The 25,783-nt window shown below is 38.9% G+C and overlaps 2 protein-coding genes across 2 annotated transcripts in view; one reads left to right on the top strand and one right to left on the bottom strand.

Annotated features, from left to right (window-relative positions):
* FBXL13 (F-box and leucine rich repeat protein 13) overlaps positions 1–25,783 on the top strand; it is a 221,646-nt gene that overhangs the window by 193,588 nt on the left and 2,275 nt on the right. The window contains exons 19-20 of the mRNA XM_069587823.1: positions 12,980–13,114; positions 18,448–18,611. Coding sequence (XP_069443924.1) covers positions 12,980–13,114; positions 18,448–18,611 — 299 coding nt within the window. The remainder of the gene's footprint in view (positions 1–12,979; positions 13,115–18,447; positions 18,612–25,783) is intronic.
* The window catches only part of FAM185A (family with sequence similarity 185 member A), a 112,879-nt gene continuing 105,529 nt past the window's right edge, over positions 18,434–25,783 (bottom strand). The window contains exons 8-9 of the mRNA XM_069587817.1: positions 19,492–19,559; positions 18,434–18,623 (exon numbers count right to left, since the gene is read on the bottom strand). Of these exons, the coding sequence (XP_069443918.1) occupies positions 19,516–19,559 (44 nt within the window). The 3' untranslated portion in view covers positions 18,434–18,623; positions 19,492–19,515. The remainder of the gene's footprint in view (positions 18,624–19,491; positions 19,560–25,783) is intronic.

Genomic DNA, 25,783 nt, shown 5'->3' with positions numbered 1-25,783 from the left:
GCATCACTGACTCGATGGACGTGAGTCTGAGTGAACTCCAGTAGTTGGTGATAGACAGGGAGGCCTGGCGTGCTGCGATTCATGGGGTTGCAAAGAGTCGGACACGAATGAGCGACTGAACTGAACTGAATGCATGTGTAGGGGTAGGAGATATATGGGCAATTTATGTAACTTTTGCTTAATTCTGCTGTGAACCTAAAACTCTTCTAAAAAATAAAGTCTATTTTTTTTAAAAAAAAGAATTATCTTTTTGTTTATACTTTAAAAAATTAAGTATCTATGTAAATGGCAAGATTCTTTTTCCTATGGTAAGGAGATGTTTCGAATATGCTCTTAGAAGAAACAATTAAAAAATTTTTATTCCTATGAATGAACCAGTGCATTTGGGGGGACTTGCCAGGTGGCTCAGTAGTAAAGAATCTGCCTGTGATGAGTGAGAACGTGGGTTTGATACCTGGGTGCATTTTTTTAGTGGCACCTAAATTATAATTGATTAAACATATGTATGTGTAGGAGCATTAAGCAATTCTATGACACTACATAATTAATTACTACTATTCTTGAGAATGCTATAAGAGATTATACAAAGTAAAAAGGAAATGGATCATTGTTTTTAATTAGGATTATCATTTTAGACATATTTCCCAACATCCCAGTTAAATTCGGAGAAGGCAATGGCACCCCACTCCAGTACTCTTGCCTGGAAAATCCCATGGACAGAGAAGCCTGGAAGGCTGTAGTCCATGGGGGTGCTGAGGGTCGGACACAACTGAGCGACTTCACTTTCACTTTTCACTTTCATGCATTGGATAAGGAAATGGCAACCCACTCCACTGTTCTTGCCTGGAGACTCCCAGGGACGGCGGAACCGTCGCACAGAGTCAGACACGACTGAAGCGACTTAGCGCAGTTAAATTAGTATAACACTCAGGATATTGATGCACAAACTTAGGCACTGAATTAACCCTTTTGCTTTTGGCAACGTGTATGTGCCCTAAGCCCTCAGATGTTTTTTTTTTTTTTTTTTCCATCTTTACTCAGCCTGACTCCATATCTACTTCTGTTATAATCTCATAACACTGGGCATCATGTTCACATACTACAAAGGCAGCCCTCTCTGTTTAAGCCCTCTTACTGCCCACCTAGGTATGAGCAAGGCTTGTCAAATCTTGGAGGAAGGTCTACAGGGACAAAATGAACATATGGAACATTCCTTTCTGTACACTAATTTTATATCATGCAACTTTGTTATAATTGCTTATTAGTTCTAGTAGTTGGTATGTTTTCTTGTTTTGGCTTTTTGTTAATTCTTTGCGATTTTCTACCTAACAGTCATACCATCTGCAAACACAGGCATTTTTTTTTTTCTTCTCTATCTATATACCTTCTATTTCTTTTTCTTACTGAATTAGTTAGGACTTCCAGTATGATGTGAAATAGGAGTGAAAAGGGAAAACATCCTTGTTTCATTCCTGATCTTATGAGGAAACCACAGGTTTCTTTTCACTAAATATGATGTTAGCTATAGATTTTTTGTACATGTTCTTTATCATGTTGAAAGAACTTTCCCTCTATTCCTTGTCTTGCTGAGAGTGTTTTTTAGTAATGTGTGTTGGATTTTGTCAAATACAATCTTTGATATGATCATATAGTTTTTCTTCTTTAGCCCATTGATTGTGATGAATTACATTAGTTGATTTTTGAATTTTGTACCAGCCTTGCATATGTCCAGAGCATTATTTCAAAATGGTTACTAAAGTCTCTGCTGTGAGAACTTAGAGGCCCTCCTAGAGGTAAAGCTCATGAAAGTCTGTAGGCCCACTTAAGGTTGGCCTGCCAGGAATTTTTCTCTCAGGCTACTCCAGTCCCAGTTTCCAGCAATTAGTCAATTACCCTTTCAGTGTGCCTACTTGTACTGGCTCCAGCCACAAGTTTCCCCACTCCTAGTAAGCCCTAATTCTCTGTATTTGCCTGACTCTCCAATTTTGACAGTGGTGACTTGTTTTACGACCTCAATTATCTGACAGATTTAAGGAGAGCTGCTTATTTTCAGTTTGCTCAGCTTTTTTCTTGTTTTGAGAATGGGACTGATAAGTTCCAGACTTCCATGACAGACTGGAAACTGGAAGTCTGGAACATGAGTTTTGGATCCCTGGGTGTTGGCTGAATCAGAAGCATCCAAAAAGGGATGACCAATGTACAGTGGGCTCTGAATCAGATCTTGAGGCCCAGCAATGAAGTCAGGAACTGAAAGTCGCTGGAGCCAAGAGCAGAGACCCATAGGTAAGTTGGGCAGGTATGCGGTCATTGTCGAGCATGGCACCTGTGGCTGTTGTGAGCTCTCTGCGGTGTTCCTGACTGTGCTTATATAGATGGGGCCTGTGGCTGCCCCGAAGTTCAAGTATTTTCTTTGGTCATGTTCTTCCAGAAAGATCTTCAGTTTCCTTAGTACAACACTAGAATTTTATTCGCAATTACAAAATTGGAGAAAACTTAAATGATTAAGTTCAACTTGAATGAAGAATTCCATGCTCTCATGTAAGACAATAATCTGTTTAATTCAGATTAACTGCTTTTATGAAAATGTGACAGTTTGCTCAGTGACTGAACTGAAAACATTTGGACTTTCTGTGTAGTGGACACTGAGACAATCTGTTTTTGAAAAAAGAAATAATTCTAAATTCTTTAAAGAATATTGAGGCTGGGTCTAGTAGAATAAAGAGACTTAGAAAAATCCAATACCACTTAGTCATTGTTAGCTAACATTAATTTAGCATCATGCTACATGCCAGACACTGTTCTAAGTATTTCCCATACAGTAATTACCTACTTTATGAGATAGGTAATACTTTTGATTCCACTTTACAGATAAGGAGACTGAAGTTCAGAGAGGTTATGAATTTTACCCCAAATAATGAAACAAGCAAGTATGTAAGCTAGGGTATAACATGTCTTATTCCAGAGTGACAATTCTTGCCATTATGCTGTGATAAAGGAAGCTACAGAAGGATTCAGTTGAGATACTTAATCCAGCATGGGAATGACAATGAGAGCCTATCTGTTGGAAAATCACTTTAATAAGCAATATAGAAGATGGATTGAAGATCAGAGGGGAGAAAGAACTGCTATCACCATTAAAGGTAGAAATATGTTGAGAGGTTTTTGTTATAGTCCAGGGGAGAGAAGACGGCAGCCTGAACAGCAACAGAAGAGAATGAATGGGAGACTACCTGGACAGCAAATCCACAGAATGGTAATGGTTTGGATGGGACAGGGTCAAGCTATGGTTAAGGATGATGGCCATGCTTCTGGATTGAAGACTGGGGGCAGGAAAAGGGGGAGGCACACGATGAGATGGTTGGATGGCATCATCGACTCAATGGACAGGAGTTTAAGCAAACTCCCAGAGACACTGAAGGACAGGGAAGCCTGGAGTGCTGCAGTCCATGACTTCACAAAAAGTCAGACACAATGAGTGACTGAACAATAACAACCACCACCATGATTCTGATTTGGCTGCCTGAGAAGTTTGTGGTACCCTCATTTTCAAGCCCTTTTCTATAGCCAAGTCAGGTATCCAGGGCTATGAACTACCAAGTCTGATTCAGCATTTTGGCCTTTAACACTGCACTTTCTTTTCTTGGGAGTGATTCTGTCTGTACATCCTCTCAGCTCTCGTCATCCCTTTACTCTGAAGATAGTCTTAAGCATCTGCTCTCCCACGCTCTTCACCCACAGACTCACGGTGGCTAAGGGAGCTCTGCTGGAGTTTGTTTCTGTTTTCACTCTATGTATAGGTAATGTGAGCTGTTCTCTGTGTCATAGTAACGATGAATGTATGGGTTCTATGGAGTTTTATTTGTCCTCCCAATAGATTTTATGGCTTTGGGAAGAGGGGAAGATTCAAATGTAGGTAACTGTCATTGTTCTTCAAACCCAATCATGGCCCCCTCTTTATTATTATTTTTTTAATGAAAAAAAGTATCTCTAACAGAGAAGGCTATCTATCTTTTAAAACCCTCTAACCAGAATGCAGTGGGTCGGACTTATAACCACATAAGAGAGGCAGGAGGCACGTGTAGCGGTTCAGCTTCATCTACTCTCTTCTGTCTTTTCTGTCTAGCTTGTTGTTTATATTCTCCACAAGCTGGTTTACTGGTATCTTGCAAATGGCACCGCTGAGGAATTTTAAGAGCCCAGTTAAAGTCTAGGTTAGGACTTCCCTGGTGGCTCAGACGGTAAAGCGTCCATCTACAATGCGGGAGACCTGGGTTCAATCCCTGGGTCAGGAAGATTCCCTGGAGAAGGAAATGGCAACCCACTCCAGCACTCTTGCCTGGAAAATCCCATGGACGGCGGAGCTTGGTGCAGGCCATTGTCCATGGGGTCACAAAGAGTCGGGCACAACTGAGCGACTTCACTTTCACTAAAGTCTAGGTTACTGTCATTCTCTGATGATCACAAAGGTGTCTGATAACTTTTGGTTTTGGGTAAAAGCAGCAGTGGAGGTGCTAGAACCTCCACATCCCTCATTGTTCTCTTAGGGACTCTTCTTTTTTGAGATCCTTAATTTTGCCCTAACTGCTTGGACACTTGAGATAACAAGTTCCTTTTCCCCTTTAATCTTCAGTGTGTTTTGACCTCTTTTATCCTGACTTACAAACTTTTGATTTTACTTTTTATTTGACCTTTAGTAACAGATTTATCTTGACTTGCAAACAGAAAGGGGAGAAGAGAGGAAAGATCAAGGAATAAGGGACAGGGGAAGTGTGGCCATATGGGGCAAATTATAAGCTATTTCATAGCTGGGAGAACAGCAAAGCAGGATCCACGGCTGTTCATCTGGCATTCAGCCCGACCCAGGAATGGTTAGTAAGTTGAATGGTTCTATAGATATGGGTCTGCTCCAGGCTGAGTCCAACTAGAGACTAAGAATTTGGGGTTCTCAGTCCTGTGCCCTGGACTACCTGCGCTAGAGATGTACCCTGGACTACCTGCGCTAGAGAACTGAAACCCTTAGAGCTAGTGTGGAGCATCTACATGGCTACTCAGGTTGGAAAGGCCTAGGAGTACTCACCTCATTCCCCAAAAGTCCTATCTGTGCCTTCCTCCTTAATAATCTCCTATGGCCAGCCTGTTATGCAAGTGGATTCTTGTTTTGCCTAGCACTCATCTTGACCTAAAACAAGAACTGAATGACTCTCCAGTGACTCTTTTCTGGTCTTAAAGTCTTACTTTGAATTACTAAACTTTCTGAATAGTTATAAAATGATGTTCATACCAGACTCTCATCACTCATTCTCATCAGTTCATAGACCTCACCCTCTAGTACTGAACCAAAATCAGTTTTAGTGGGCTTTGACACAGAATAACTTAACAGTGCCAAAGATGGACTGGATGTGTTGGCTCCACATGGCAACAGTGTTTAAAAAAAAAAAAAACAACATTGATTTCTATTTGGTCTCCAAGATTAAACCATTTAAGAATTATCAAAGCATGGGATTTCAATAACTCCACCTCTTCCCCAGGGATATAGTTATGTTTATTGATTGGAAGGGAAGCAACAAACAGAAGATCCATTTCCAAAACGGCCACAATTCTTGGCCTCAGGGGCAGTGAAAGCTCTGAAATTGACTGCACGTGGGAAGATGGGACATCCAGACATCTGGACACTTTATCTCTTGGCTATACCACTCAGGAAAATTCTTTATCTTATCCACTAATATAGGTTATTGTTAGGAAGTAACCGACTAAACAGTCTATGATGAAGATACCAGAAGATCCCAGGTTCAGAATTATTTCACATGGTCTTAGAAGAAGGAACTAAGGAATCCCTCTGGTAGAATTAAGAATGGGGTATCTGAAACCTTATGGAAAAAGCACCTCCCACAGAACCTGGAATAAGTATGAGCTTTGTTACAGAAATTGATGCTTCATGGCTACCCATGCCAAGAACAGTCTCCTAGGATTTATAATAGAACAAAATACTCTTTAGAGACCTAAGGCATCTGAAATCAACTGAGTCACAGACAAACTCCTACCAAGATACCTAGGCTTTATTCTCTTTTCAAAGGCTAAGAGCAAAAGAAATAAGCTCAGAATTCTCCACTGCTCCTTATGCTAGTGTGTTTCCAATTGTTGAGGCAATTCAATAGAATTAGAAATTTGCCAGCACTTCAAAGGATGTGGGATTTGACAGCTTGTCATTTTCCCACAGTCTCTACTGTTCAAGGCATAATGGAGTCTTGGGTACCATATTTTCATGTCTGATAAACAGCCGAAACTGAGAACACCCCACACAAGTACTGGCTTCTTGCCTACTCCCACTGGAGAGAACCATTCTCCAACAACTGAAGTGCTGATGGATTAATTAAATGAATGCACACATCTGTTATTTTCATGTTGAACATCCACAGAAAAGAACTATGAAAGAATATGTTGAAGATAATCCTTTGGAGGCCTCTCTCAATTTAAGCTGTCCCTGGAACATTAGTTTATCCTATGTAAGCTAAAACTTGCCCAAAGTCAGATTATCTGAAGGCAAAAATAAAAGGGCAGGAAAAATAAATGTCAGAATCTCACTTTCCTACAATAGTATGAGCTCATGCTTCTTAAGCCTAAGTGGCTAATGTGGTTTTGATCTCTCTTTTATGCAGCTTGCCTACCCTCACTGCACCTCACCTGACATGAACTGAGCACCTGAAGCATGTCTCATAGGAGCTGTGATTTTTCTGTGTTATGACTTCTAATGATCCTCTTTGTTAACTTCCAGTTAAATTGTGTGCATGATATTTCTTCATCTCAAACCCTCCAGCACGTTGAAGGTGGTAAGGTGGCATTCTCATGTCTTAGTTGGCAGGCAGGATTGTTCTACAGCCTCTCTGGTTCCAATGCTGACAGACAAAAAGTCAGCATTTACATAGGGTATTATGTCTGCTAAGGGATCCTGGAGTACACATTTTCTCTCTACCTTCCAATAAACCTGAGAGATAGACAGACAGTTGTTTTCATTCTCCTCTTAAAGATGAGGAAATCTGAAGTTAAGTAACTTGCCCAAGGTCACAGACACAACTTCAAATTCCTGGCCCTTTGTTTTTCTTCTAGACCAGTAACCTCCCTTGATTACATCATCTCTTATTCTATTATGCACCAAAATTGGAGATCAAAGCACCAATAATGGTTGATGAACTCATTATTCAATACAGATTCTTAAATGGAAGAGGTCACAGAATGACACAAGTTCTGAGTTGCCATTTTCTTGGGGAAGGAGAAAAAATAAGAAGTCAAGTGGCTGACTGTGCAAATACAAACCCATCAATTCTTTAATGCTGATTATTACAGCTTAAGTAATTTCCCTGCCCAAAGATCTTAATAGACATTTATCCAAAGAATAAATACCGATGACACATGAAAAGATGCTCAACATCACTAATAATTAGAGAAATGCAAATCAACCCTGCAATGAGGTACAACCTCACAGCTGTCAGAATGGTCATCACTAAAAAAAATCTACAAATAACAAATGCTGGGGAGGGTGTGAAGAAAGAGGAACCCTCCTACACTGCTGGTGGGAATGTAAATTGGTACAACTACTATGGAGACCATTATGGAGGTCACTTAGAAAACTAAAAAAAACAACTAACGTAATATCTAGCAATCCCACTTCTGGGCATATACACAGATAAAATTATTAATTAAAAAAGATACATGTACCCTATGTTCATAGCAGCACTATTCACAATAGCCAAGACATGGAAACAAAGTAAATGTCCACTGACAGATGACTAGATAAAGATGTGGCACGTATATACAATGGAATACTGTTCAGCCATAGAAAGAGTGGAATAATGCCATCTGTAGAAACAGGGAGAGGTGTTCATACTGTGAAGGAAGTCAGAAAGAGAAAGACAAATGCCATATGACATCACTTATGCGTGGAATCTAAAATATGACACAAATGAAATTATCTGTGAAACAGAAACAGAATCACAGATGCTCAGAATAAACTTGTGGTTGCCAAGGAGGAGGGAGCTGGGAGAAGGAAGGACTGGGAGTTTGGGATTAGCAGATGTAAACTAATATACATAGGATGGATAAACAAGGTCCTACTGTACAGCACAGGAAACTATAACTGATCTCCTGGGATAAATCATAATGAAAAATAATACAAAAAATATTGCATATATTGTATAATTGAGTTACTTTACAGCAGAAATTAGCATAATACAACACTTAAACCAACCACATTTCAATTTTTAAAATATTATTAATAATCATTTAAAGCAAAAAAAAAAAAGCAATTTCCTCACCCTTCTGGTCTCACAGGGCTACTGGAGTGTCAGGTAACTGGGCCACTCGATATCCTTTTTTTATTTTTAAAAATGGAAAAAAAATCGGTTATATTTCAAGCCACAGAAAAATACCTAACTGACCTTTGGGTAGTCCAACCTTAGCTCATTTTTTTTTGAAGATGAAAATCTAGGATTTTCTTTCAACAGTCCTAATTTCAAATTATAATTCAGAGATACTTTGTTTTGATCTTTCTTGATTTTCCTTCCAATATGCATTTCCTTCCACTCACTCAACCTGTTTATAATTTTCTTACATTTGACATCTTTTTATGTACTTGTCACATTTGATACTTTAAAAATAATTCCCTTGTTCTTACCAAATACCTAGAGTCTGTACAACCAGTATGTCATTAAGGCTTACTGACAACCAAAGGCATACCATTGAGTAGGTTTCTCTAGAGAAAGCATTTACTCTGGCAAGTGAATAAGATAATCTATTTCAGTGTGACAAGAAAATATTAGAACTTCTATTAAGATTTAGTTTTATCTCATATATTTTATTTCTATTTTTATATACTTTATAATATATATTTGAATATCTATATAACTTACAAGTACATTTAACTTCCATTTTTTGAAAGTATATGCTCAAAATATTATTATGGTATGATGATTTTAAAAATTTTGAAATCATAACCATAGAGAATCAGTAGGTACAAATAATATTACTAGCTATTATTTAGTAACTGCTATGTTCCAGGCATTGCTCAATTCCTTTATTCATCTTAATTCACTTAATCCCCCTAACAACTCTGTGAAGTAGGTGCCATAATACTATACCATTTTATTCCCATGCTGCAAGTGAGATCGATCATTCAGACTTTGAGAAGCTGGATAATTTATCTAGAGAGACAGAGGTTCCAAGTGGAAGGATTTGAAATTAGGCTAGTGGACCCCAAATTCCGTCCTCTTAACTACTCTTGTTCACTAGCAGTTACTGAACAGAGTGCCAGGTAGGACTGGGCTTAGTGGAATCTATGGGAGCTCATTCTCCTCACTCCTTTGATGAGAGACATTTTCCATTCTCTTCGGAAACTCTCATCTTGAACTTCATCTGTATACCAGATGTTGGGGCCACAAGATAATTTAGACATGGTCTCTGCCCTCAAGAAGCTACAATCAATGCAGAAGATAAGACAGTTGTATAAATAGCTATAATATAAGTGAAAAGTGAGAAGGACAAAAAATTAAAGCTACAGAAATTTTGGAGAGTCATTACTTCCAGAGTGAGGAATTGGGAATAACTTCATGGAATAAAGTACATTTGAGCTGGTTTGAAGCTATGGCTTATTCCCTCAAATCACTATATAACTGATAAGAAATTTCACGGTGAAAGTATCTTTGGAAATATTTGTTTGGCATCTTGGTCTTGCCCTTTCTCCCTTTCATAGTCCTCTCCATATTTAAAACCAGTAGGCTCCTCTAAAAGTGGTATAATCCTGTAACGCTGAGCCCAAGCTAAGCCTAGTTTCCCTGGCAGGGAGAACGCGAATGCAGGGGAGGCATCTTATCAGTGGGGTGGTAGGGGTGGTGGTGGACACTTGGGCTCTGATAGTTCGGTTTTGGTGCCAGGGCCCCGATTTCACAGCTCAGTGTGCCCAGGCAACCACCACTCCTACCTGTGCTGATGCCTAATGGGGACAAAGCATTGTAAGAGACTATAGTTTTGAATTCTGTTTATAACTTAGAATTGAGGAAGTTGTATTTCAACTAGCCCAAAATAGCCTTCATTATAGAAAATTGTTCATGATAGCAAAAGAATTCTCTGTAATTATCAGTAGAAAACTCTATCCTACTCCCACATAGAACTCTGTAGCAGGATTAATCAGGACTTAATAAGGCAAATAGTGAAGAGATGGTTTTATGAGTATGCACCATGAGGTGAGCTTTTTTAAGACCGGGAGCTGACACCTATTGAGGTGGTTTAAATTAGGATTTTGACAGAAGCACATTATTGTCACAATCGGTAAATGTTAGTGAGATTCAGTCTCTTCCACATATCCAATTTAGGAATGCTGTCATTAAGCCCCCACACAGTTATTCAATTCATGAAATACAGAGAAATTATTTAACTCACTAAGAGATTTGGAAGCTGTATTAAAGACTGCTGAGAAAGTGCAAGTGTTAGTCACTCAGTTGTGTCTGACTCTTTGCGACCCCTTGAACTATAGCCCACCAGGCTCCTCTCTCCATGGAATTCTCCAGGCAAGAATACTGAAATGGGTAGCCCATTTCCTTCTCAAGACTGCTAACCCATGGCAAAATTGGTTGATACAGGGGATGAAAGTCAAACTTGATAAGTTTTACACTTTCTCTCCATTTTCATTATAAAACTTTTTTACTTTGAGTAAGCTCAGTCTAGCATTTTCCAAGATAAGCAAATCAACAGCACTGATATATGTGTGATTCTGAAGCACTGTAGCGAGAAGAGCATAAATAATCTCATGGGTAAGGGGGGCATGGAATTTCGCGAGTGATTATGCTGAAAAACATGCCTGCAGGCTCAAGTACTTAATACGACTTACAGCCTCTAAAGGAAAATATGGATTGTAAGAGAGGGAAAGTTCTGATTTATTTCTTAGATCTGCACTGATTTATGCCAAACATAAAGCCCTGGACTCATCTTTGTGCCTCAGATTTTCCCTGAATGAGAATGCTACCATGAATGCATCATAGGCCTTGTTAATCATTTTTATAAGTTCTTCTTTAATTTAAAAATTCTGAGAAAGTTTAGCTTCAAAGAATATCAAAGCTTTTAAAAAGGCTTAAAGCAGAACTGATTCAAGCAGTCCAAGACACTGACAGATGATTCTGAAAAGAGTCTGCAGACATGAAGAGACTTGAATTTCCCTTTGAAGCTTGTTTCATCTTTTAATAAGTTTTTCTTATAGTTCAACTATTCCTTCTTGCTTTACATTTTCTCTGGTTCCTTGAAGTCTATCCATTCTCTAAATAGAAAACAATGTTATCCTACCCCTTGCAACATAAGAATTCCTGTATTATTAAAACACAAGTCTTTATATCCTTGAAGATACTCACAAACAGATTGAGCAAACAGCTAGTATTTATTGAGAACTTACTGTAGTCTAAATATGATGCTTATGAAAGGGGTATAAGGAGCAAGCAGAGTTCCAGACAGTACCTCTGAGAGACTTATTGCACTCTAACTGAAAAACTTGTTGAATGTGAGCTGAGTTTTAAGACTAATTCCAATCCTTTAAAGCTAGATTTCCCTAGTTGTGCCCTCTATGCTTGACTAGCTCCAATAACAGGGACCTCAATATCTCATTACCAGATGCCCCTTCCAATATCTGACATCACTTAGTTGCTAGAGAAAACAAATCTCCATATAAACTGAGCTACAAAACAGGAGTGAGTCAAGTACTGTAAGTGCTTGAATCAGTTGAAAAAGACAAGTTTTGTATGAGGTCAGACGAAAGAGGAATCACTGATGGTTACTGTGGTCAGAAAAAGATGATGATTTAGGGTAAAATAAGCAATATCTTTTGGGTTTCTCCAAAGTACAACACAAATGTGCATCTTTATTATTACTGGTATCATATGCAAATTCCAGTAATAATTAACATTTATTGAGTGCTTGTTGTTCAGTGGCTAAGTTGTGTCTGAATCTTTGCAACGCCATGGACTGCGGCATGCCAGGCTTCCCTGTCCTTCACTGTCTCCCAGAATTTGCTTAAACTCATGTCCATTGAGTCAGTGATGCCATTCAACCATCTCATCCTCTGTCTCCTCCTCCCCTCACTCTTTCCTAAGAACTAATCAATATGTTAAACTGCCTCTCAAATGACAATGTATATAAATTTTAATATAGGCTTTTTTTCTTTTTACTGAAAGTAGGAATGAAAATTAAGAATAACCAAGATAAAGGGAAGAACTTTCAATAATTTTCAGAACTTTTCTAGCCCTAGAAATTTTAGATGAACATTTTGGCATTCCAGAACAATGCTGAAGGGTAGATATTATTTTCCCTAACTTGAAGAAACTGAGGCTCAGAAAAATTGAGTGACTTGCTAAGGTTTCAAAGCTAATAAAGTGGTAGAATGAAATTAAAACTTACATCTGTCTGAGTCCAAAAACTGTGCTTTTTCCATTATATTTTAGTGTCAACCCCAGAGTGTTTCAGAGAAGACAATAGCAACCCACTCCAGTACTCTTGCCTGGAAAATCCCATGGACAGAGGAGCCTGGTGGGCTGCAGTCCATGGGGTTGCTAAGAGTTGGACACGACTGAGTGACTTCACTTTCACTTTCCAGAGTGTTTGCCATCTAATTCTTATCTCCAGATTTCTTTTCTTCTACTCACTGAGCTGAATATAACTCTAATAATTACTAACCATATGGGTAAAATTCCATTAGTGATAGAAAACCAAATTCTATTAGCAGGAATTTGAGTATTACTGAACTATTAAGTGGTGTCTGAGTATCTTTTGTTATAAGGAGATTTTGGATGTAATGGCTTCTTTGTTTGCAACAAAATGTAACACATCTACATCTCAAGAGCTGAAATGCATACTAAATAAACTGCTGCGGGGTAAGATGGCATAAAATTTGAATAAAGACTAAGAAGAAGAAAAAAAAAGGAAACCACTAACTTGGAATTTCTTACAGGTATTCTGCAAAGGCTCACTGTCCTTGGAACATCTGGATGTCTCTTATTGCCCCCAACTATCAGATATAATTATTAAAGCATTGGCCATTTATTGTATTAATCTCACATCTCTCAGTGTTGCTGGCTGTCCAAAGGTATGTGCAGGAGTTAGAGCTCAGACATGTCAGACTGAAGTTCTGCCAAAGAACATGGGCAGGGTAGCTGTTAGGTGTGGGACTCATGACAGAACTTTTCTTTGCCATATCTGAGGTACTCATCAAGAGTTCTCCTTCCCCAAACTGTAAATAGCTTTATGACTTCATTTGTGTAAAAGTAGTACCTGGAAAAAGTTAAAGACAATTCTCATACAAATATAAAAATATGTCAAATATTTATTTAATTCACTAATGAGAGAACCAGAAAAATGATAGTCAGTTCATACAGCATTTGATCAAACTGAGTATTTAGAGGAACTGAAGAAAGAATGTTGGAACATGATTGTTAGGTTAAATCCAAAATTGGTTAAAGTCCTACAAGGTAACAAATCAATAACCTTGGAGCTATAGTTTCTACCAGAAATAATCTGCATCTCTCTTAGACAAAAATACAACAGGTAGAATTTGAGCCCTAATTGATAATAAATAGTATGTCCAAAAAACGGCATAATTCCTTGTAAAATTTCTCAGTTGGACCTGTTAAAATAATGTTCCAGTAAACATGTAAGGGTAGGCAACCATCTTTCGTCTTATTTTCAAGTGTTTGACAATTTTTCTTGACATCTGTCTTTGAAAGGAATATTTACTCATTGCAAAATCTTTGGACTGCATATATTAAAAGTATGAAAGTAAAAATTCAAAGTCATACCACCATCCATGACGTAACCACTGGCATTTTATACTTACTCTTCCAGAATTCTTTTCTATGTACAGAGATTATAGTTAAGGAAGGTTTGTCTTGCTTTTTAAAGACTAGAATCATACTTTCTAAAATACACTGTAACCTACTTTCTTTTCTCTTAATATACTACAGATAATATCACTAGGTCAAGAAATACAGGTCTCTGGTTCTGGATTAATATGGCAGATTAAATATACCCTGATAATTTTGTTCCCTCTTGAAATGCTACCAAAACTGCAGAAGAAGGATGAGGGCCCACAAATGATAGGGAAAACAGTAGGAGACAAAAGCAACAAAATTTTGGAAACCTGAAAATAGATGAATTAATTTAGCATACCAGAGACAACTTTGAATCCTAAACCAATAGTAGAGAAAGCTGGGGAAAGAATGGATTTACACCATAACCTTCAACTTGGCAATACTGTATACTTCTGTAACTGGGTCAAGAGGATTGCTAAGATAAGGAAGACTGGGTTAAAAGTTCTTGAGAAGTAGATACATCAATAGATCTCCTTCCTTATTCTATACTTTCAGGCAATTGCTCCTCCTCATCCTCACCAGATTTGAGATATATTTCCCAGAGCCAGATTCCTCAACCATGGCATTATGACATTTGGACAAGATCATTCTTTACAGTGGGGGATTGTTTCGTGCACTGTGGGATGTTTAACTGCATCCTTGCCCTCTATCCAGTACATGTCAGTAGCACCTAGTCCCCCCACCATACCTCCAGTCATAACAATAATAAATGTCTCCAGATATTGTTGAATGTCCTCTGATGGAGGAGGGGAGTAAGATCTCTCTACTATCCGCTCTACAGATAATAAAACAGAAGGTGGCCAGGCTGGGAGACATCATGTAAAACTGAGAGCTTGGATACAAAAATGAAAATGGGAATTAAGTGACTAAATGCTTAATGCAGAGATACTCAGCACTTTGCCAACACAGCATCCAGAATTTGGCTGCCAGATCTTTCCCTCCTGGCAGGAGGCTGGAATCCTTTTTACTGGGGACTCTGACTAGTCCAAGATGAAACACTGAAAAATACTGACATTTGTGGACTTTCCAACAAATAAGTCATTTAGCCCATTGAAGCTGAAAGAAGAGAAGGCCCATGTTATACACTCAGACTTTCTATTCAGCTTTTGTTGTTGTTTTTGTTTATTTGCTAAGTCATGTCCAACTCTTTTACGACACCATTATTTATAGCCCACCAGGCTCCTCTGTCTATGGGATTTCCCAGGAGAAAACACCAGAGTGGGTTGCCATTTCCTTTCCAGGGGATCTTCCTGACCCAGCGATCAAACCTGCATCTTCTGCATTGCAGGGGGATTCTTTACTGCTGGGCCTCTAGGGAAGTCCAATCAGTTTTTAGCTCTTCACTATTAATCATGAGCAGAGAGTCAAGGACATGAGGCCACACTTAGGAGAAAAGCCTCTAAAGGAGAAGATAAAGACCAAAACAAAATAACAGAAAAACCTTAGAGGAAGTAAAATACCCAAAGGGAAGAAAACTAAAATGTCTCTTAAAAAATCCTCAGAAATTGCGAAGTTACTAACAATTTTGTCTTCTTCTGTTGCACACATTAAAGTATCACCTGAACTTTCAAGACTCCTTGAATTCTAACTGGTCTAAAAATTCAGCTTCTCAGTTGTTCAGTCTGGGTAGTTAGTAGGTTAAGAGAGTGATGCTAGAACCTCTTGATTTCTCTATCATTAACCATCCCACAATAAGGAGGAGGCAGTGGTGGGAAAGCTATGGTCAATCATGACAAAATTGATCTAGAAAATTTACAATAAAATTCTTCTTTGTTCAACAGCCTTTAGAACTAGGGAAACCAGCTATCTTTCTGGTCAGCATCATCTGGTTCCAGAAGTAAGCTGGGGCAAGGAATTCAGGATAGCAGTGACCATGGACCCTCTGCAGCTTGGGCAGTCACAGCTCGTGGGGTCCTTGCTCTCACTGCACACAGACACATAGACACATGGGTAACACATGGCTCACTGGAAACTGCCCTGGCTCTAAAGAAAGCACAGATGTTGACTGGGTTTTTAAGAGGCTCCACTAATAAGGGAGGGAAATAGGAGAATGAGAAAAGGAAAGGCTCTAAAGAGAACAAGAACTGAGGCAGAGGATTTGTGTTTATTTGTTTTGTTTTTGTAAGGAAAAACCGACAGAGTTCCTTCTATAAAATGTGCAGAGGACATTGTCTTACAGCCTAGAAACTAAGGAGGATTACACAAATAACATTTTATAAAATACATCACTCTACACTGAAGATCTAGACTGAGAAAAAGGAAGGAGAGTAGATTATTTCAGAATCTCAATGTAAAGGAAAAGCATTGAGCTTTACCATCTATGCAGGTGAAATGAATATTCAGATTCAGAAGATGCAATGACCATAATATGAACACTCCCCACTGTTGAGGTCCTTTAATGGATTGGAACCTGGTGGTCCAGAGTTGACCAATAAGAGAGTAAATGAGAGAGAAAGAGGCTGATATTCCTTGGTTTACACAGAAAGCCAATAAAGTCCCTGCATGGGGCTTGCTCTGTTCACGAAGGCCTCAGGCACCCTCTCAGTGGGGTGAAGGCACAGAGAACCTTCTCGAGAGGGTCTTAGAAGCCCGGGCAGGAAAGTGAACTCAGAGAACCTCTGTGCTCCAGGGGATCAGCCTGAAAAAGAAAGGGAGAGAGAGAGAGAGAGAAAGAGAGAGAGAGAGAGAGAAAGACACGGGAACCAAAGCTCTGATGGAGCAAAGGTGTTTTAATTAACGTGGTGTGTGTATAAATACTGTCTTACAAAGTTGTTATTGTTAGCAAAGATAAAGATTAAAATTCCAGACTTACAAAACATAGGCAATGCATCTTAAAGAGAGAGATTTGTAAACAATCACTTTTACCGTAAGGTTCACAAGGAGGAAGAGGATACTTATCACTGTATAGAAAAACTAATGAAGGAAATGCCTGGATTCTTCAGCTCCCGGGAGAGGCTTGCCTCTCCTCTTAATTCCTGAGTCAGGAATTAATAAGGAGCAGAGAATTCCTGACAGATCCAAAACAGCACACAGGAAGCCTCCCTGGGATTCTCCAGGCAAGAACACTGGAGTGGGTTGCCATTTCCTTCTCCAATGCATGAAAGTGAAAAGTGAAAGGGAAGTCACTCAGTTGTGTCCGACTCTTCACAACCCCATGGACTGCAGCCCACCAGGCTCCTCTGTCCACGGGATTCTCCAGGCAGGAGTACTAGAGTGGGGTGCCATTGCCTTCTCCATAATATATATTAACTTATATATATAATATATATTAACCTACAAACAGAATCAACTTGCTATAAGAAGGGATCTAGACATCTCTGATGGTTTGTATATGGAATAATTGGTTCTGGAAAGGGACTAGTAGGTGAGAGAGATGTTTGTAGGCAGCAGAAGAAAGAAAAGCAGAAGCCACAGAGACTACATGAATCTCACACTGAGAATTTCTGCTAAGGGTTCCAACATCTTGAGGGTTTGCACAGATGTTCTGTAGAAGTAATTCAACTCCACTTCTTAGATTACTTCACTTACTCAAGGTCTAGTGTTTGAATTTATAGCTGAACTGAGACTTGCTGCAGAATCAACTAGATTACTCTCCCCAAAGGAATTTTTTTCCAACTGGATTTAATTTACTTTAAATGTTTGAACATTCTAAAAAACATGCCATGAGGCTAAGCTCTTGTTTTTTATATAAAATTGAGAGAATTATGCAGAAACCTCCTTTAATTTGAAATGTATACTTTTTATGTTTGGAAAGAAAGATGTCATTGTCTAAGTATGCCCTGTTTCCAGAACATGCTCAGGACCAAGTTTAACATTGCAACTGATTCTCACATAAACGCTTTCAGACATTCCTGACACACTCTATGGGTCTCTGAAGATCTGATATCACTGGGAGCAGGAGTCAGCCTGCCCCTAATGAATTGTAGGGAAAAGGAAAGACAATGAGATGATGGAAAAATCCCAGAGAGGTAGAATTCAGAGTACTAGGTTTTTTTGATACCAGAGGAACTGAAAAGGAGCCCAACATTTCCTGTAGATCAGAATCCCAAGTGTTCAGTGACTGAGGTGATGTTTTTGGAACTTATGGGAGCTGAGCTACTAGGTTTAGATTGAAGTCACGAGGGTAGCACCCCCATGATGGAATTAGTGTCCTTAAAGAATAGAAAGAAACTAGAGCTCCCTTTGGGCTTCTCTGGTTGGTCAGATGATAAAGAATCTGTCTGCAATGCAGGAGACCCAGGTTTAACCCCTGGGTTGGGAAAATCCCCTGGAAAAGGAAATGGCAACCCACTCCCAGTATTCCATCATGTACAGTTACAACAAGAAGATAGCCATTTACAAGTCACGAAGAGGACCCTTACCAGACACTGAACCTTTGGGCAACTTGATCTTGGACTTCTCAGTCTGTAGAACTCTGAGAAATAAATGTATGCTAGTTAAACCAACTAGTCTGTAGTATTTTGTTATAATAGCCCAAACTGACCAATATACTATTCTTCCTTGGGATGCAGCTGATCGAAATAATCAGTAGTTACTTTGGCCCTATGTCCAGATTACTGACTCAGCAATGGAGATGCTATCGGCAAAATGCCATTACCTGCACGTTTTGGATGTTTCTGGTTGTATCCTGCTTACCGACCAAATGCTTGAGAACCTTGCAATGGGCTGCCGACAACTCCGGATCCTGAAGATGCAGTACTGCAGACTTATTTCCAAGTAAGTATGTACCTGAATATGAAAAGTTTTGTGAACTACTTCCTGAGAAAACAGATTATGTCACCACAGCATTCATAATACAAGACATAGTGGCTTTCAGAGTTAGGAAGTTTTTCTTTTCCACCTAACTGAAGCCAGTATACTGAGCTGACCTCTAAAATGGTCTTCGTGGTTTCATATTCCTTTTCCAGTAGTCCTTCTACTCTTAGTGCTTCCCTTTCCTTGACTGTGCAGAGGCCCAAAGCCCTAACTCTGCTCCTCAAGCAATCATCACTAGCTCTTCCTCTACTTCCTTCTCAAAATAATGCCATTCAGTTAATCTGCCCTGTGGGTTAAGAAAATCATCAGACATAGTAATAGCAGTGTTAGTCACTGAGTTGTGTCTGACTCTTTGTGATCCCACATACTGTAGCCCGCTAGGCTCCTCTATCCATGGGAATTCTCCAGGCAAAAATACTGCTGGAGTAGGTTGCCATTCCCTTCTCTGGAGGATCTTCCCAACCCAGGGACTGAAGCCGGGTCTCCTGCATTGCAGGCAGATTCTTTACCGTTTGAGCTAGCTCACAATTAGGTACAAATTACTAACAGTTATCCTAAGAGTCCCATCTCCCCCAAAGCTATTTGTTTTATATTTGTTATTTTACTAAGATCCAGAGCTCAGAGTAAGGTATTCTGATAACTGCTACAGGCCAAATGCCTATTTCCTCAATTTATAAAATGTTTCGAATGAAATAACGGCTCGGTAAACAAGAAATCTATAAAGGCAGAAGGTATTAGGTGTTACCCTATACTTTTTAGATAGAAAGCAGTTTTCTGCTTTGTTGTTAATTTTTTTTTTTCTATTGACTGGAAATAAAAACATGGAAGTATTTTAACTGACCTGATGAAGTAACCTGTGGAGTGTTCACATAAGAATTCTTGACCAGTCCCTGAAGGTCAGGTTCTTTTCTGAAAGTTGGAAAAATGAATACTAAGAGTTAATATTATCAAGGTACAAAGTACATAATGTGTTCTAAGCATGTAGATTTCACAGAGGAACTTTCTTAATTAAACAGCCCTTGTAAGAGCTGAACCATGAAATCTGGTCACTTGATAACTGAGGAAGAAAATGATTTCTGATCTAAGGACATGTGTGCTAAAATGAAATGAAAAAAACAAAAACAAAGCTATTACTTATAGAATAAGCACTCCCATTGGGCCTAGACTTGCCAGGGGAGAAGGCAGCCAACTGAAAATGGATCAGAAAAAAGAGGGCAGGTTCTTGAAAACTGTTGAAGCAGAATAGAGGCTCAACTTTTCTTGATAGGTCTGGAGATGACTGACATGAATATTATTAACTCAGAGTATTACACCATGAAATAAGGTCCTAGGAGTTTCTATTGACCTTGTGATATCATAAAACAGCTAAGATGTCACCTTTGGGTAAGATGATAGTCAATGGATAATGTATTACACAAAGGAGTTTAGTTTTTAGTCTTTTGATTATATTTTGCCAATCATTATTTTGGGGAGGTAATATTATTAAACTTCTGAAATGTAGGATGTTAAATAGAATGAATGGAAGACTTAGCTAGGGTCCCTGTGAAACTAAACATGGTTACCCGCTCCTCGTGCAAGGTCCATAGATTGAAAAAAATATATATATGCAAAGAAAATAAACAAGTAAGATTTTACTACTAGCTGGGGTTGTTCCCCCCCCCCCCGCCAACCAATGCAAAGCTCTAGTTAACTAGCTGAATCTATGGAAAATTCCTTTACCCAATCCAGAACAGTTAAAGGCCTATTTTGTTTTCTACCACCAGGCCTGGCTGTCCCTATCAGCCGGGAGCAGACAGAGACTTGGCCCTCATGATTAAAGGGGAGCTGGCTTGTCTGCCCATCTTACGGCCAAACCATTTCAGTTTCCCTTGTAGCTCCACTTCTGCTAAGGTCCAATAAGAAAGAGGTCTAGAATTTTTTGATTCTATCCTTGTCTAGCAATGGAGAGGGCTTCCCACAGCATGGTGGCTAGGCTAGTAAGGCTCCAGGAGCATCTGTCTTGACATCCAGCTTCCAGAGAGGATGCTACTTGTCAGTCAAGGAGGTCCCAAGATACTTGGGTTTCAAAATTTTGATTAGAGAAGTGGTAAGGTCTGGCCTCATTTTGCTGTTTGGGCTCAGATCTAAAGACTAGAGCATTTTCTTCTTCACTTAGACCCATGGGATCCTTGGGTGGAGCTGGAAATGCTGTAGAGTATGTGAACTCCTGAAGACACAAGCTCATGATGGTATCAAAAAAAAGTAGTTGTTTGCTCTTGCTCCCTCAACAGTGAGAGCTTTGTTTCGTCTGGGTGAAATGAAACATCTGGAAATTAGGATGGAGGAGATTTTCTTGGGAAGAGGTTTTGTGACTTTGAATCACAAAGCAAAATATTCCCACACATCTGACTCCATTTGAACATAAAAACGTATGAAATCATATAAAATCTAGTTACAGCTCTCAGAAGAAATTGTCCTATATACAAATTCCTCCATACTCAATGGAATCTGAAAATATTTCACCAGCTTTACAAATCAAAGAGGTCTCTTCAGTCCACCCTTTCTGAACCAGGGAAGTAGTAAACTTTTGGTCAATGAGCAAATTATCTATAGCTCTTTTGCAGGAGAGCTTCCAGCATGAGATATTCTGTCATTCTACAACCTCAGAGCCTGAAGGGATCCCAGGAAATGATTCCAGAAGTCTCATGTGGAGACATAATAAATGAATGAAAGTCACTCAGGCGTGTCTGACTCTTTTCAACCTCGTGGACTGTCGCCCACAAGGAGTGGGTTGCCATTCCATTCTCTAGGGGATTTCCTGATCCAGGGATCGAACCCAGGTCTCCTGAATTACAGGCAGATTCATTACTGTCTGAGCCACCAGGGAAGCCCATAAGAGACATAATTCTCCTTTAATTCAAGGAGAAATTCTTAATAACTGAGATTATAAATATGACAAGAAAATCTAGCTGTCTACATTTGAAGCAGTTGTATCCAACAAGTCTTTCAACTTATAGACCTCTGTGAGGAAAGCAAGATAGGCAAAGGAAAAAATGAAAAGCATAATGGGAAAGCCAGAGAAAGACCCAAACGATGGTCTCCAACAATCCAGGAGGGTCAGAGCCACAGAGAAGCAGAAGAGCCATTAAGTCTATAACTGGCAAAGAGTGAAAGGACCCTTTTGACATTATTGGGGTCTGGAATCCAAATTTTTAAACATTAGAGAGACGAACAGAGAAAATCTAGATGGTTGTCAGAGCTTCAAACAGCAGTACAGAGATTCTTTGAAGACCTTATTTAGCAGTTGTTGGCAGCATAAATTACTACCTAAACACTCTAAGAGATCTGCATTGTTAGAAAATCTTAATAAAACTCAGAGGTCTCTCCAGCTCATGGGAATGTCTTTGTGGAAAGGCCTTCATAATCTGGACCTACTGAATTTTATTACTAACATGAACAAATAATATTACTTAACCATTATTATTTGCCATGTATTGTGCTAAATCCTATTTTACTATCTAATGCAAATACTATATTACCATAAAAATGAATAAGGAAACTATCGTAAACAGGTTAAATAACACGCCTAAAGTCATACAAATAAAAGAGCCATACTTTGTATCTAGGTCTTATCATTGCTATGCTGCTCTTTTGTCTTTAGATTAGTGATTTTCAAGCTTTTCTAAAGCACTAACATTCAAGAGATTTGATCAGTAAGGGCAGATAAGTACTCTGCCTACTTTACTGGCTGATGCATAAATACAAGGCTGATTATAAGCAGTCTTTGATGTAGGCTCCAAATTCTCCTTTCTTTTAGCTTACTCAATTAACTAGAAGGAAATTTGAGGGCAGTTCCTTGATAGCTCAGCTGATAAAGAATCCGCCTGCAATGAGGGAGACCTGGATTTGATCCCTGGGTTGGGAAGATCCCCTGGAGAAGGGAAAGGCTACCCACTCCAGTATTCTGGCCTGGAGAATTCCATGGACTGTGTAGTCTACGGGGTTGCAAAGAGTCGGACACGACTGAGCAACTTTCACTTCACTCAATGTTTATATAGGGATAACCTTTAATCAGAGACATTACTTTGTCAACAAAGGTCCGTCTAGGTAAGGCTATAGTTTTTCCAGTAGTCATGTATGGATGAGAGTTGGATTATAAAGAAAGCTTTTGAACTGTGGTGTTGGAGAAAACTTTTCAGAGTCCCTTGGACTGCAAGGAGATTCAATCAGTCCATCCTAAAGGAAATCAGTCCTGGGTGTTCATTGGGAAGACTGATGTTGAGGCTGAAACGCCAATATTTTGGCCACCTGATGAGAAGAGCTGACCTATTTGAAAAGACCCTGATGTTGGGAAAGATTGAAGGCAGGAGGAAAAGGGGACAACAGAGGATGATATGGTTAGATGGCATCACCGACTCAATGGACATGAGTTTGGGTAAACTCTGGGAGTTGGTGATGGACAGGGATGACAGGGATCAGTTGGTGATGGCGTGCTGTGGTTCATGGGGTCACAAAGAGTCAGATACAACTGCCACCGAACTGAACTGAACCTTTAATCCCTTTTAATTTATGAAAAACAAAAGTCATTTACAAACTAAACCCTCTAATGTAATATAACTGTTTGTGGCATATCATGTTGGAAAATCTTTGTTCTATTCTGATCCAAAGAAACCTCTCTCACTAGGTTAAATGTGTAATGACTAACCATTGCAGTAGACTGCTTCAGTTTTCAAATCATTTTTTACCAGGTCTTGGTATTGCTCAGGCCAAGCCTGAGTAGAAGGTACTCAAAGGATTCCATATGCACTGGAAGGAACTTAGAACACACAGTGATTCCTAAGTAGACATTTTCAATATTTCCCAGCTCCCATATGGATTAGAGCATCAAGCTTTTAAAAAGAAAGAGCGGGCATTTGAGACAAACAGGCAGACAAACATGTTTCTAGCACATTCAGTTTCTACATTTTCAAGTTTTCTGATACTTTTCAAAAGTTCTTATGTGCAAATACACAGCTATACAGAATGTTGTGAAAAGTAACTCTGAAACTCACTGGCGGTGAGTTTGAAATGGACCATGCTGGTCCGTTCTCTTGGTTAGGTCTTGTGTCTTAGGAGTCTGTCAATGCAAGGATGACGAAAGTCCTAGTAATGTGGTGAGGGCAGCTAGTTTATGGCCTCAAGATTTCCTAAAGGGTGGAGAGGAAGCAGACTAGGAAATAGTCTACACTAGTATTCAAACTCTAAAACTAATGCCAAATTTGCGCTAAACAGATTCAGACTTTTCAGTTTTCCCCAGGACCATGCTTGCTGGTAAAATATGTAGGACTAAGTTAGCCCTAGAGACATTCTAGACTTGAGGAAGCCTTAACCTCCTGGCATTTGTGATTGGGGGAAGAGGGGTCTCAGACCTGATCCTTTGTTCCTCTCTTGTCTGGATCACCTTCAATGGCCAGGAGACCCTCTGATGTTTAGTTTCAGTGAAGCTGACTGCGGGTAAAAGGAGAGCAGTGCTTATCACTAAGAGCTAAAGTAGAGGCAGTATGGAACTGCAGATCTAAAAAACGATTGCACCACTGTGTACTTCATCCATGGCCAGGGCTCAATATGCAGCTTTTTATTTTTTAATATGCAGTTCATTTTTATTCTGTCACATGATTTGCACTTAATGAGTAGTTTTCCTATTTATTCCCTATTTTTCTTGTCTATATTGAGTCAAAATCCCCAAACTTTTTTCTTGCTATTTTTTCAAACTCCCATTACTTGCTAACTTTTTATATCACATTACCTACCATATATCTTACTGGGTCTTATAAGTCATTTGAGGAACTCTATTACCTAGTATTTATGTATCTCCAAACTTAATATTGGAGAAGGGAATGGCAAGCCACTCCAGTATTCTTTCCTGGAAAATTCCACAGACAGAGGAGCCTGGCAGGCTCTAGTCCACAGAGTTGCAAAGAGTAAGACATGACTTAGCGACTGAACAAACTTAGCATTAAGAGTACTTATCCACTTACCAGTTAACTAGAATTCTCAAAAACTCTTACTCTTCTGAGGCCAAAGGTTATACACAATTTGCTCAACTATTTACAAATCTTTAACTTCCAAACATGTCCTTTTCCTGAAGGTCAAGACCTTGTTGCCTAAACTCAGTAGTGTTGTTATCATCAGTGACATTAAATTATTATCAATAACTGTGAAATATAGTATGTGTGTCCAGTGCTCTGCTGTTAGGATGTTGGGAAGAGCAACTTAAACCAAATCAAATTAGACCGAAAACCAGCAGAAGATAAGACAGCTAAAGGGCTCTTGAGTAAACTACTAAAGTCTCTTGATTTAGCTATTACTGCTGTATTTCAGGAGATACAAAGAAATGTAATATGCCCTTAAATACCTTCTTAAAGGAAAGAAAAATAACAAAGTCTAAAATTATAAACAGTTAATACCATGAAACTATGTACTGGAAAGAAGCTAATTCTATGGTCAACTTCCTATGAAAGTTTAGAGGAGGAAACAGTTGGGTTGGAGTCTTAAAAGACAGGCAAAGTTTAGACAGACAGAGACAGGCTGAAGGGTAAGTAACAACTGATCTCTGTTGCCCAGGATAGTGCTTTAACCTTTTAACCATGCTTCTGAGTTCTCCAGCATTTGGTATTATATTGTGGCAGGTTTTTGAGGTAAAAAAAAAAAAAAAATCTCACAGGAAACACTTTAAACAACATGGCAATCTTATCAACCACATAGAATTGAAAAGGGAGAAAAAATCTTCAGAAGAAAACAGAGAAAGCTAAAGATATCTGTTATTTTTGCATGATACTATTCTACTTAGAAGACATACAAACATTATATAAGAAATTTAAAACATAGAATTACACTTCTTAAAAAAGATTGAAAAATTAGCAGAATGCAAAACTTTATATTGTTATTAGACTATAAACTTATTTTCAAATGTGAGAATAAATATTTCTCTAAAGAGAAGACATCTGTTTGCTAAGTTTTAATGCACAGGGATTCGTGGCTCAGAACTAGAAATTAGTATAACAACTGCTTTTCCTTAAAATTGTTCTTTAAACTTTTGTAAGTTTTATGAGTGCAAGTATAGTAGCCAAAAAGCAATGTGGTAAAAACAGAACTGGCGATGCTTTGGCTGTCTC

Source organism: Ovis canadensis, chromosome 4 (assembly GCF_042477335.2).
Source record: "Ovis canadensis isolate MfBH-ARS-UI-01 breed Bighorn chromosome 4, ARS-UI_OviCan_v2, whole genome shotgun sequence".
NCBI lineage: Eukaryota > Metazoa > Chordata > Mammalia > Artiodactyla > Bovidae > Ovis > Ovis canadensis.
The sequence above is the reverse complement of the archived record's forward strand: the minus strand, read 5'-3'. Positions and strand labels throughout refer to the sequence as shown.